Source organism: Rhinolophus sinicus, linkage group LG09, assembly GCF_036562045.2.
Source record: "Rhinolophus sinicus isolate RSC01 linkage group LG09, ASM3656204v1, whole genome shotgun sequence".
Lineage (NCBI taxonomy): Eukaryota > Metazoa > Chordata > Mammalia > Chiroptera > Rhinolophidae > Rhinolophus > Rhinolophus sinicus.
This window is the reverse complement of record NC_133758.1, coordinates 31,121,799-31,134,722: the sequence shown is the minus strand read 5'-3', so window position 1 is coordinate 31,134,722 and position 12,924 is coordinate 31,121,799. Positions and strand designations below refer to the sequence as shown.

The window sequence follows — 12,924 nt, the reverse complement described above, 5'->3', positions numbered from 1 at the left end:
CAAGGCACAAGGAAACGGAATAAGCATAAATATATATCTCCTCCCTTGAATCATTTGTCCTCGGCCTACCTCGTGTCAAATGTAAATAAGTAGGGAAGTGACAAACCTCACCGAGAAATACTGAGGGAAATATAGGCCCCGTGTTCAGCAGGGTGTGTATGGACAGACTGTCATATAAACTGGAGTATATTAATCCACCTGAGAATTTACTGAACATAACACATGCAATTGGGAGTAAATGTAATTAGTAACTCATCCTAAAGAGGATGCATTTTCCCCATGGAGATTGCCATGTTTGCCTTTCTTGTACGTTTCCTTTCCCAATAATCCACCGATGTTTTCTTGGGGCTCAGGGATGTTTGCCTGGTTAAGACCTGCTGCTCTCCAGGCCCCCGTGGATTATTTTATTGTTAGGCCAGTGGCCAGAGAAGTTTTTTCCACATTCTTAGGTGAACAGTGGCCCTCTCTTACTCTGTTAGTGAAGGAAAGAGAAGCAGAGAGAATAAATTATCCTCAACTTCTCATTTATTTACAGATTAAGTTTTGAAATATTTTCCCAAGAAGGTAGCAAGAGAGAAATTGAAACCCATCAACCCCTCCCTGACAATATGAATCAAAAGTTTTGCCTCTTTGGAATGTTCCATTTGCCTTTTTGGTTTAGCAACCGCATTTCAGAAGCAAGTAAAATATTGCTCTAGTCGTACAAAAAATAACCAAAACAGTGAGTATATGTAACGCCACGCTTCAACACTGCAGAAACTGTCAGAGTTACCTGAAGTACAGAGCCATAGAGAAACCTCTTTCTTTACGACTTCTATGGCCCGTCCACAGAAGGAAATAAACCTGGATAAAGCTGTCAGGGTGTCTGTGAACTCTGAAAGGTGACAGTCCTACACGTATCTCATTTGGCTCTGCTGCATAGAGGGAGAGAGGTGGTTAAACAATCAATAATTCTGGTTCATGCTGTTAGGGGAGCCTCTTTGAGCTCATATCAGTTTCCGGATTTGGGTGACAACAGTAACTGAAATTCTAGGGATTTGTTGTTGTTGTAGTTGTCGTTGTTGTTTTAAGAGAGGCAGCCATTCCATATAAAATATTAGATTTTTTAATTTACTTTAATGAATTAGGAATTTAACCTTATATGAGTAAAATGAAGGGGAACTCTATTAATAGCTTAAGATCCAGTAGGAGCTTTTGCCATCTCTGGTAAATCTTAAGCTTCATCTCTCTCTCTCTCTTTCCTGTCCATGCCCAGTGGCTTCAAGGGAAAGGCAAAGACAAGAGCTAGAAAAATATAACAGGCCTGTGTGTCCCCACTCAAGACATGCCCTGGAGAACGTGGAAGTGGTTTTCCTTGACTGCTCTGTGAGCACATGGTTGTTCGGAGGATCAGAATGTTACTGTCATTCATTGGACTCCCTCTCTCTCTTTCACTCTCTTTTTTCTCTGTCTATGTGCATGGCTTCCAACCAAATAATTCACCAGCTTGACTGCATCACAGACTTGACATGTCACCTTTCTTGTTTGTGTCCTTTGTCACCCACAGGTCAGCTTGCAAGGTTGAATACAATATCCTTTTGTCACTCTCCTCTCAAGTAAGTACCCTCTGATGTAGGAGGAAATGTGGCCACTGTACACTGAATTCTGATAACTTGTAACCTAAGTTCACAGTCACTCTCTTTTAGGCGTTGCTATGTGATAAAATGTTCTCCTTCACTGCTTTTGTCAAAGAATGATCCCAGTCTACGGAGCGTTTCATTATAATCCGGTGTAGATTTGGCAAACAACCTTGGGAATTGACTTTTTAACTCTAGTAATAGGAAAAAAATGGCACAGAAACTTCTATAAAACCACAGATGCCCCAGAAATATTCTGTGGCTATGAAGCCACATCACCAATCCATAATCACCCAAGTTTGAGCCTCTCTATCACTTGAGAAGGAAAAGCCAAGGCTTGCTCAGCATTTCCAGAGATGGGTCAGCGCCTTAATCATGTTGTCCTCAGGGCCCAAAACATCAAAGTTGTGTCCCTTAAAACAAGGGAAAGCCAAACTGAAACAAAAGCAAAAACAAAAGGAGCGAACCATAGAGGAAAACATCTGCAGCCTTATATTTTTGGAATAGCTAATGCAAATCCATTGTGGAATTCAGCAAGATATAACAATTTAAAATATCGTTTATGTGTCATGTGATCCCCTCCCCCCCAGGACCCACCTACATACATGGAAAACCCTCAGTAATTTGTTTAATGGAGAAAAAATAACACTTGACTGGTGGGATCACGTGAGTGTAGTGGTCTGAAGCTTAGGCTCTGGACTCTTGTGGACCCAGTTTCAAATATGTTTCACCAAATCCTAGCAGCATAAACCTCTATGAGTCTCCATCTCTCTGTACAACATATATCGCAACACCTACCTCATGGAGGAGTTGTCCTCACTGGGATATAGTTTTTAAAGAGCTTAACGTAGTGGCAGACACACTATAATTTTAGCGAGCACACACATACATGTCTGGCATTATGCTCAGTGCTCTGCAAGCAATTCAAACCTTGGGAGCTGCTGTAGTTATGATGGATGGGAACCCCTGGGACTCAGAACTAGCTTGCTCCCTCTATTTTTGTAAACAAAGCTAGGTCTCAGCTATGTGCACCTTCAGCTACACTGTCCCATAAGTCTAGATGCTTTCTCTGGCTCCAGCTAAGTGCCACTTAGATGTCCCCAATTACAATTCATTTCAGTTATCTAGCTTCACTGGCTCAAGGACTTGTATCTACTGTAGTTATAGAGTCTTTCCCGACGATGGAATCCCATAGGCCTATAATGCAGTTGACAGAAAACTCAATTCTGGCTGCTAAATTGAAAAAAGGGATGTATTATCTCCTAAATGACATATCAATTAGTAAAGAATACATTCTAGCTCAAAAACTACTGACCTCCTGTCTCAGTCTTCAGGTTAAAATTAAGCAAGTAAAAATCATGGCATAATTGTTATTATGAAATATACTTTTTGAGCTGTGAGGCCCTTTTGGTGTGAAAGGAAGGATCTTATTGACATTCTATTCTGCCTCCTTTGGATTACAAGAGGTTATACCACATGCTCTCCTGATACATTGTGACTACAGTGAAAAAATTCCCAGGAGCTGTTTCTGAAAATATCCTCTCCAGTTATAACAAATCTAGTCCCAAAGGAGCAAGCCTTTTCCTTTAATAGCATTTTCTTTCTCTTAGTTCCAGCAACTTGATCATTTTTATTCTATACGTTATTTAAACATCAGTAGCTAGTTCTTAGAAAAATATATTTTGTACAAAGCCTAATAAAATGTCTTTGACATAAACCCAGATTAAAAGTGGCATTTGGTTCTTGTACCTGAAAGTCAAAGATTTCAGTATGTTCTAAGTTCTTGGGCTTATTTTTTAATCTTTGGTACCAATTTGGCAGTGAAAAATTAACACAGCTGTGGCCTCTGCCGTTTAATGCATCTTGTACCTACCTAGCTCCATTGCACAAGACTCTAGACGTGAACCAGCCTGTCACTATATCAGCCACTGAGGCAAAATTTATTTAAAACCTGACAGAACCCTACACAACCTAGTGTCTTTCTTCTTTGCAGGTAGTTCTATCCTACCGTAATTTTTCTTGATGTAGCCAAGAAATACAGCTAAAGTTTTAAAGCAGTTTATGGTATTGAAATCTAATTGTTTGACTTTCTGACTGTGCTACAAGACCAGAAATTATCCCAAGTACATGCATCTCTTATCCATGGGTCCTGAAGCCACCTTCGTTGACTCCAGTCATTTAGGAATTCACCAACAGAGCCCTACATGAGTAAGGGGCAGAGAGTAGGATGCCTGAGATGTGGGAGACCCATCTTCACTCACAGAGAGCTTTAGGCCTATTTGAAGATAAATATGTTCTTATTAATACACTAACAAGGGTGAATAGAGTAAAACCTGGTTTATTGCTTTTCAACTAGTAGTCACTTTGAAAGTAATGGTATACATAAAGATTACCTCTCAACTTAGAGTCCACCAAAACTCCATTTTGGCCCACTCAAATCTTGGATTTGTCCCTTGTCCATCCCTCTGGCCACATGGTACTCCACTCCTTGGCCAGCCACATCCTAGAAATTGGGGGGTTGGAAGATTAAAAGTGGACTTTAAAATGTTAGTTTGTTTGTTTTAAAGATTTTATTGGGGAGGGGGAATAGGACTTTATTGGGGAACAGTATGTACTTCCAGGACTTTTTTCCAAGTCAAGTTGTCCCTTTAGTCTTAGTTGTGGAGGGCGTAGCTCAGCTCCAGGTCCAGTTGTCATTGCTAGTTGCAGGGGGCACAGCCACCATCCCTTGTGGAAGTCAAGTAATCGAACTGGCAAGCTTGTGGTTGAGAGGACATGCTCCAACCAACAACTGAGCCATCCGGGAGGCAGCTCAGCTCAAGGTGCCGTGTTCAATCTTAGTTGCAGGGGGCAGAGCCCACCATCCCTTGCGGGACTCGAGGAGTTGAACCAGCAACCTTGCGGTTGAGAGCCCACTGGCCCATGTGGGAATCGAACCGGCAGCCTTCGGAGTTAGGAGCATAGATCTCTAACAACCTGAGCCACTGGGCCGGCCTGTTTGTTTGTTTTTAATTAGCGTGGCATTCTGATGGTGTCAGTGCTTTCATCTCCTGTCTAAAGGACAGCACAAATATTTCTGTTTGCATTGCTTTAACCCTCCATATGTCTCAGGCACCCATTAAACAAGAGACTCAACAGGAAGGATTTTTGTCTTCTCTTTCAGAAGGTGCACACATTGTCCCAGGACATTCATTCCTGATTGTTAGAGGAAAGGAGTAGAACATGTATATGATGTGTGTGCGTATACGTGTGTGTGTGTGTGTGTGTCAGGGAAAGGGGGGATCCTCAGCTTTATAACCCTATATCATAGAACAGTGCTCATTTTAAAAAGAAATGACACATTCCTTATTCCCAGGCAAGCTATAGTCAGATGATGAAAGTAACATGAAAGCTGGTGATGAAGGGGAGTGCTGCACCCACCCACACAGAGGAGAAGACAGCAACCTGGCAGCAACCTCACCGAAGAGAGGAACCACCACACACAGCAGCTCCTGACAGACCCCACCCCTAAAGACGTGTTCTGCTGACTAGCGTGCAGATAACTTTTTGTTCTAAGATTTGTAGTTCCGAAGTGTGTGTTTTAAGAAGGGGGAAAAAAAAAAGACTTCTGTTTAAAACTAACTTATCAGCTACATCTTCGGTAACATGGCTCATCCCCGATTAAAAACAAACCAAAAAACCACAGGCTGAAAACCCATGCTGCTGTTCCTTATGATTAACAAGCATTGTAAACCTTTGCACAAAATATTGAGCCTGTTCAGTTTACAATGACAGTATTAATACTATTTATAGGTAGAAGTTTTGATTTCTGAATTCTTTGAGATTTTAGCAAAACAGTTTATTATAAAATGTACATTTTTTTTTCCACAGCAATTGGAAAAAAACAACCATTTGCAATTATTCACTGACCCTGAAGGTTTGGTTCCTGAGTGTAGAAACTCAGAGCCCGGAAGCCAAGAAGGGTCCTTGACCAGCACGGTCTGCAGTTGTCTCCAAGTCTCTGTGAGCAGTGACTTGACCCAAACACACCAGGATAATCCAGTCTCTGGGGCTTCTTTCCAACTTGAGGTTGTTTTCTTTCAAGATACTGTAATGAATCAGCCATAGAATTTAGTGTACATATTTTTTCCAAATAGACATCATATTCAAAAAAAGGCAACATTCAAATGATATAGAATTTAGTTTTTAAAATCAGCACAGATCTTCTTAAAAACTGTGAACTATGTTTTGAAATACTCGTTACTAAAGCTGTTTATAAACCACAGGTGCCATAAGATCCCCAAACGGACTAAAGTGATCTCTGCTCTTCCGTGTTCTTCTCGTTTTAGCTTTAGGGAGCATGTTTCTAACAGCACCACTCATCCACAAGTTCCCCTATCAGGTTGTTTGGAGGCCTTCAGCTTTAAATGTACAGGCTTAAAGTGCGCTTGCAAAAACGTTCACTCTCCTTTTATTTCTGAATGTTTATTGCCTTAGCTGGCTACCTGGTGTTCTGCATGCAGCCTTCTGTGGTCACGTGAAAGGAAACAGGCTCTTCTAAGTTGAGTTGGGATTTTGCACTCAGGGAAACGCTGATGTGCAAAAGAACGGTCAAAGAAGGCAGAATGAAAGGCTCTGTGGATGGTCTTTCATGAGGGCCCTTTTTCGGGAGCTCTGAAAACCTCCTGTAGGGATTCTTGGGAAATGAAAAAAGAACCTATTTTTGCAAGATTTGATGAAATAAAAATCCTGCAGCATATTGGATACATTATACTTAAATTGGCAGCTTCTCTGGAATTCCTTCTTCTCCTTTAAAAGAAAGAAGAGAACCGTGGTTCTCAAAGTGTGTTCTCTGGAATCATCAGCATCCCCAGGGAATTTATTCAGAAGTGCAAATTCTTAGGCCCCTACCCAGGCCTACTGAATCTGAAACCTGGGGGTTGGACCCAGCAATCTGTGTTTTAATAAGCCCTCCAGGTGAGTCTGATGCAGGCTAAAGGTTGAGAACCACTGCTTTAGAATAAATTTGTATAATCAAATCTCTGAAAAAGCCTTATTCAGAATAAACAAAGGTTCTGAGTCAACCTCAAAGTTTCAGCGATTTGATTTTGCTTCCAGGGCTGGCAGAAACCTTCTCCAACTCCACATTGTTGGAAGTTGGTGGGTGCCCAAATGAGAACAGACATCCTGACATCTTCCAGCTCCCTCTCCAGAGGGCTCTAAGATGTTCCTGTCTCTACATTTGGTCAGACACCATCTCCTTTGCTGCCCTTTGGAACAAAGTCACTTGCCTTGGGGACAGTAAAGCTCTTGGTTGGCATTAATAAGGAGCCCATTCTGTCCATTGATGTATTTAATTATACTTCCTTCCAGAGAATCAGTCTGACAAATGTCTCTGAGAACAGGCTGACACCAAAGTGGTACAACTGCACAGTTCTCAGATTTCTTTGCACAGATGGATTTTATTGCGGGTTTTGTTGTTATATATTAATGTTCATCTCCTTTCCACTGCCCATCTTCTGTGAAACCATACCTCTCTAGATGGAGCAGGTGGCCCCTGGTGCCTCATACTCAGTACGTAAAACCACTACATCTCAGTTCCCTACATGACTGTCAGCTCTAACTCATAGCCAGGTCGTTGTTGAACTCAGAACTCTGACCCTGCAAGTGGCATTCTGCCACTGACTGGAATGAGCTGATATCTGTGGTCACTAGGTGTTTCTACATCCAAACGTTTGTCTAAGGTTTGAACTGTTTTGCTGATAATCTTCCCCCTTGTCATAGCTTTCATTGCCAACTCCATCACATGGTTGTTGATATCACCGTACAAAGCCATTTCAAGGACTCTGGAAACTGCTGCCAATGACCAGTTCCCGACTAACCAGCCACCTTTTCTTTCTCTTAGCTCCACGTCAGCACTGAGACCAGACTCAAGCACCCCTGTCCTGTAATCGAGACAAAATGGCATGTGTTGTTTTGGGTTTTTTTGGTTTTTGGTGGGTTTCTTTCCTTGGCTCTCCAAATTTACTTTTGGGGCCTGCCCTAAGTGCAAACCCAGCAGGTTTTAACTGTCCTGTCCATTAGATACAATCATATCATGTGGGGGTAGGGGGGTGTTTCTTTCTTGTTCCACAATGAATTGCACATCCATCTCCATCAGAGAAGATGGCCTGTTAATGAGCACTGGTCTAACACAGCCAACCCTCCTCCACAGCGCCATGTTACTAGAGGGAGGGAAGAGTGTGAAATCTACTGTACAGGATACAGAAATCAGTTGTGGTTGGTGAGGATGGACGTCGGGGTAAGTTTGGTTGGTCAGAGGGAGATGTGCTGGAGATTGTGAAAAATGGATTCTTGAATGAGAAGGCAGGGAAGGTTCATTTGTAAGTAGTAATGTGAACTGAAATGCATAAGCGTGTGGCCTTTGTTGTGATATACTATGTATTTTCTTATATGCATGAGCCAAACTGTTGCCTCATAATTTAGCACTGATGTCTGCCTTTATTTTGGTCATCTTTGTCTACCCTTATTAGTTCTTGGCTGTTAACTGTAGATAAACCTTATAAATACAGCAACTTTTGATTGCTGCAATCACCTTGGTTCGATTCCATTCAAGGAGCCACAAACAAGAACTCCACCGTGTCCTCTGAAGAAAGGGCATTTTTACTTTTGAACCAAAAAGAAAAAAATCAGAAGCATTACATCATGAGGCTAATTAACTATAAGACATTTTTAATTATGACTACTGTAATTTGACACCATTTGAAGTAACCAATTCAGAGACACTAAAGATTTCACAATATTTATTGGTATTGTAACAAAACTACTATTGTATGGGTTTTTTTGTATTGCTGTTAAGTATTGTTTTGTGTGTGTGTGTTGGAACCTCCTGGGGACATGTTATATTTTGAAGTGATTAAACTATTTAATTGTGTGTCTATATTTTGGAATGGAATTATTTCTTCATTAAAAATGTTTTTAAAAACATTATATCTTGTGTATTTTACTCCTTTGTTTCAATGAATCTTTTCTAAAGTAACATGGAGTCAGTCTGTTCAAAGGACAAAAACAAATCAGTACTTGCAGCATGAAGCAGGGTCCATCAACTGGATATTAAGCAACTGAGGCAAACTATCTCACTTTTGGGGACACGATGTTTTCCCAATGGAAAGCCTTATTATAACCAATATGGGGGAGGGTTTGAAAATACTAATAGCTAAGATATTTAATGCTTGCTTTATATCAGACACTGTTATAAGCACTTTATGATACTGTACCTGATCTTTTGAATCCGCAGCATTAGCCAGGTTCTTGGAAAATATTACATGCTCCACAATTATTTGTTGAATGAATAAACACATTGGCGGCTTTTGTTTTGTTTGTGCTAGCGCTGGTGAGAAAGGAGAATCAGCATTTCAAACAAGTTCCCAGGTGATGCTGATACTTGTCCGAGGACCATACTTTGAGGTGCAAGGCTAGAGGGTTTTTAAATAAGGCAAATTCTGAGGAGCTTGTTACCAGTAAACAAGATAAATAATCCACTCCTGTACATAGCAAATAAAGATACTCAAGTCTAAGGACATGAACAGATGGAAGCTCTGCTGTCTCGGGCCACTCAGGTAACCCTGCTGCAGTTAAACCATACCAGGAGCCCTGGAAGCAGCTGGATTTAAGGATTCTGCCAAAGAAGAAGCTTTTGCTCCAAGAGTTGAGGTCTCTTGTCTTCATGGTACAAGGACTCACCCAGGAGTCGTTGGAGCCAAGTCACCCCAAAAAGGCAGATTGGCAAAGTTGGGATAGGGTCAAGTTGGGTAAGAAGATGGCAACATTTCAGATTCATCCTTTCAGCAGAGCACATCAGCTCTAAGACACCCAGGAAGAGGTTCTCTGGGCACCTTGGGAAACCGGGATCCTGCCCTCTGGGACTATGATGCCACAGATCACACTGGAATGACTATGCTATGACGGATGGAGCACACCCACACACACACTTGAAACCCCAAAGATACAAATGCAATTAGAAGTGGCCTAAATGGACAATAATGTAGGAGCACTTAGACTACTTATGGAATGATATGGTAGGCTGGAATACTAAGAAGCCATAAAAAATGATGATACAGAGATATATTTATCAACATGGAAGTTATTTACATAAGTCAAAAAAGTAAGAGTACAAAAATGACCCAAGTGTTACAAATATTTGAGTGGCTATGCATAGAAAAATACGCAGAAAAATATATACCAAAAGGCTGATGATCTACATCAGGAGATTATGAATGATATTATTATTTTCTTCATCATGTTATTCTATCTTTTCCAGGTTCCATACCATAAATATTTAGAGCAGATGGCTGGGTGTGTGGACAGATAAGAAACACTTGGGTTGGACAGTTTCTTTGATTTAGTAACAAGGCTGCTTGAGTTGGCCAACATCTTGGAGAGGTATGTCTTCACAATGAGTTTTCTATGCCTTCAGTAAACAATAGATTCTCTTTTTGCCTGTAGAGATGCTCAATAGCATTATTATGCCACAGAACATTGGAAAATAAGTTTGTTTGCTTTATTTTAAAGAAAACCTAATAAAAATATTAGAGGCTTATGACTCGTTAAGTAATGACAATTTTTGGTCCTCCTCTCAACCCTAATTGGTACAACAAAAACAAAAAACTGGGTAGAAACAAAAGCAAACCAGTAATGCAGGCCATACATATTCTCCATCTCTTGCTCTGCTGCCTTATGTGTCAAATGGGGCTGAATCATACCTGTAACATTGCAGCAGTCTCCTCCGCTTTCCGGTCTCTTAATTGTGCCCCTTTGCTTTCCAGTCTCCTGTGCCCTGCAGGAGGAATGCTACCGAGAACAATTGTTCTCAGTAAATGGTTTCTCTGGCACTCATTTTTCTGGAAGTCTCTTTGTGATTGCTCTTGGTTGATAATAGCTACACCCTGAGAATATCTGGGATGGGCCAATTATGCCAGCTCTCTGCTCTAGACTTGAGAAACTTACTTTTGCTCTCCTTGCAATTCTTTTCCTTGGCAAACACCTTTCCTAGCAGGAAAGTAGGCCAACAGGATAAGTAAAAAGGTGTGTACTCAGGTGTGCCTGCTCTGGGCCCCTAGGCAGAGGGTGGCCTCCATACACACTAGTCTCACTCATCTGGCATGTAGGACAAACATAGTAATGAAGAGTGTTCATTTGCCTAGATCTATCCTCATCTTTATCCATCCTGTGCCAAATAACATAGACTTATACTTAATTTTATGCATCTATCTTTTACATCATGTAGGAAATAAAAAGTGGTGTTACAAGCCAAAATACAATTATGTTCTATCTCCACCCCAAGTGGGTGTATTGCAATTCATTTCCGACACTAACTACCCAGAACTAACACAAACCCCACAGGTTAAGGGCAGAGTTCTCCACAAGATTGCCCCCATTTCAGAGGTCGGTTACAAGTCTCAGGGGCTACATACATTTCTGATTGACTAGCTATAAATTCAGGAATTCCCACTATTCCTTCAGGTTTGATCATTTGTTAGAACTCACAGAACTTACTGAAAGCACTACACTTTCTATTACAGCTTTTTTACAAAGGATGCAGATCAGGAACAGCCAAATGAAGAGACATACCTTGCCCTGTGTATCTCATGCAGGAGGATAATACAGAGCTTCCATACCCTCTCTTTTGTGGAATCTGGGCATGCCACCATCCCTGCACATCAATGTGTCCAGATTTTATTGGGATTGCATTACGTAGGCATAATTGCTTAAACCAGTTGAACTCAATCTCCAGTTCATCTCCCCTTCCTGGAGGTCAGGTTGGCCAAAATAGCCAACCATTTAATAACATAGTACATCTTTCTGGTGACTAGCACCCATCCTGAAGCAATCTGAGGACCCACAATGAGTTACTCATTAGCATAAAAAACATTCCCATCACTCAGGAAATTCCAAGGGTTCCTGAAGCTCTGTGCCAGGATCCAGGGACAAAGACCAGATACTCGTATATTCTCCATTATACCACACAACAATACTCAATTTATATTTGCCCATGTACTTTTATTTCAGATCTTTATTACTTCATACAGCATTGAGTTACTGTCCAGTGTCCTTTCACCTCAAGAACTTCCTTTAGAATTTCTTGCAGGCCAGATCTACTGGTAAAGAATTCCCTCAGCTTCTGCTTATTTGGGAATGTCTTAATTTCTCCCTCATTTTTGAAGAACAGTTTTACCAGATGTAAAACTCTTAGTTGATAGTTGTTGTTTTTTTCGTTCTGCTCTTTAAAGATGTCGTCCCACTGCCTCTGGTTTCTGATGGAAAATGACTGTTAATCTTACTGAAGATTACCTATACATGACACTTCTCTCTCACTTCTTTCAAGATTTTCTCTTAGTCTTTGTCTTTCAACAGTTAGATTATAATGTGTCTCAAAGTGGATCTCATTGAGTTTATCCTACTTGAAGTTTTTGAGCTTCTTGGATGTGTAAAACCAAACTCCACAGATGATTTTGCTAAGAAATCAGTTAGGATGTCATTGCAATAATCCAGGCAAAAGAGATGATGATAGTTTAGACTAAGGGTAGAGAGAAAGTGGTCAGATTCTAAATATATTTTGAGGGTAGATCCAACAGATTTTGTTTATGGATTGGATGTTTGTGAGAAAAAGAGAGGAGACAAGGAGGATACCACCACTTGAGAGCCCAAATAACAGAGGGGAAGGAGTTATTTTACTGAGATAGAGAAGACTGGGAAGAGCAAGTTTTGGATGGGAAGAATTTCAGGAGCTCAGATCTGGACATAATACATTTGAGATGCCTGTAAGACATCCAAGTGAAAAGAGAGAGTAGTGTGTTAGAAATCTAGGCCTAGAATTCAGGAGGGAAATCTAGAGCTATAAATCTTGGAGTCATAAGCATAGAGATGATAAAGAAGTCTAAGAAGGAGCGGTCAGAAAGTTTGGAAGAATGACGGGCTGTGGTGTCCTGGATGTCAAGGACTGAAAATGCTTCAGGGTGGAAGGTGTGATCAATTACGTTGAATGCAGCTGATAGGTAAGGTAAGCCAAGAACAAGAAACAAGGAATTGACACATACATGTATGTTGAATTAACTCACTTTTATACAAGGGGATTTAGTGATTCTATAAACACTAAATTCTGAGACCCTCTCGCCAGTTTTCCCCACTAACACACAGAACACTGGCAGCCAGGCACTTACTCTTTAGATACAAGATGAAAAAGCCCTCTCTGGGGAATCTAACACCTCCCCAGCCCAAAAGAAAGGAAAGGGGAGGGGAGGGGAGGGGAGGGGAGGGGAGGGGAGGGGAG

The 12,924-nt window shown here is 41.0% G+C and overlaps 1 protein-coding gene across 26 annotated transcripts in view; it reads left to right on the top strand.

The window, feature by feature from the left end:
- Positions 1 to 8,585, top strand: part of DTNA (dystrobrevin alpha) — a 355,310-nt gene extending 346,725 nt beyond the window's left edge. For 17 of the 26 annotated variants that reach the window (XM_074340141.1, XM_074340145.1, XM_074340148.1 and 14 more), the window contains one exon: positions 7,501 to 8,585. In XM_074340141.1, coding sequence (XP_074196242.1) covers positions 7,501 to 7,641 — 141 coding nt within the window. In that variant the 3' untranslated portion in view covers positions 7,642 to 8,585. Of the gene's footprint in view, positions 1 to 1,546; positions 1,596 to 4,971 lie in introns of all 26 variants that reach the window. The other 9 variants (XM_074340156.1, XM_074340150.1, XM_074340158.1 and 6 more) reach the window with 4 other exon arrangements.
- Positions 8,586 to 12,924: the final 4,339 nt, after the last annotated feature.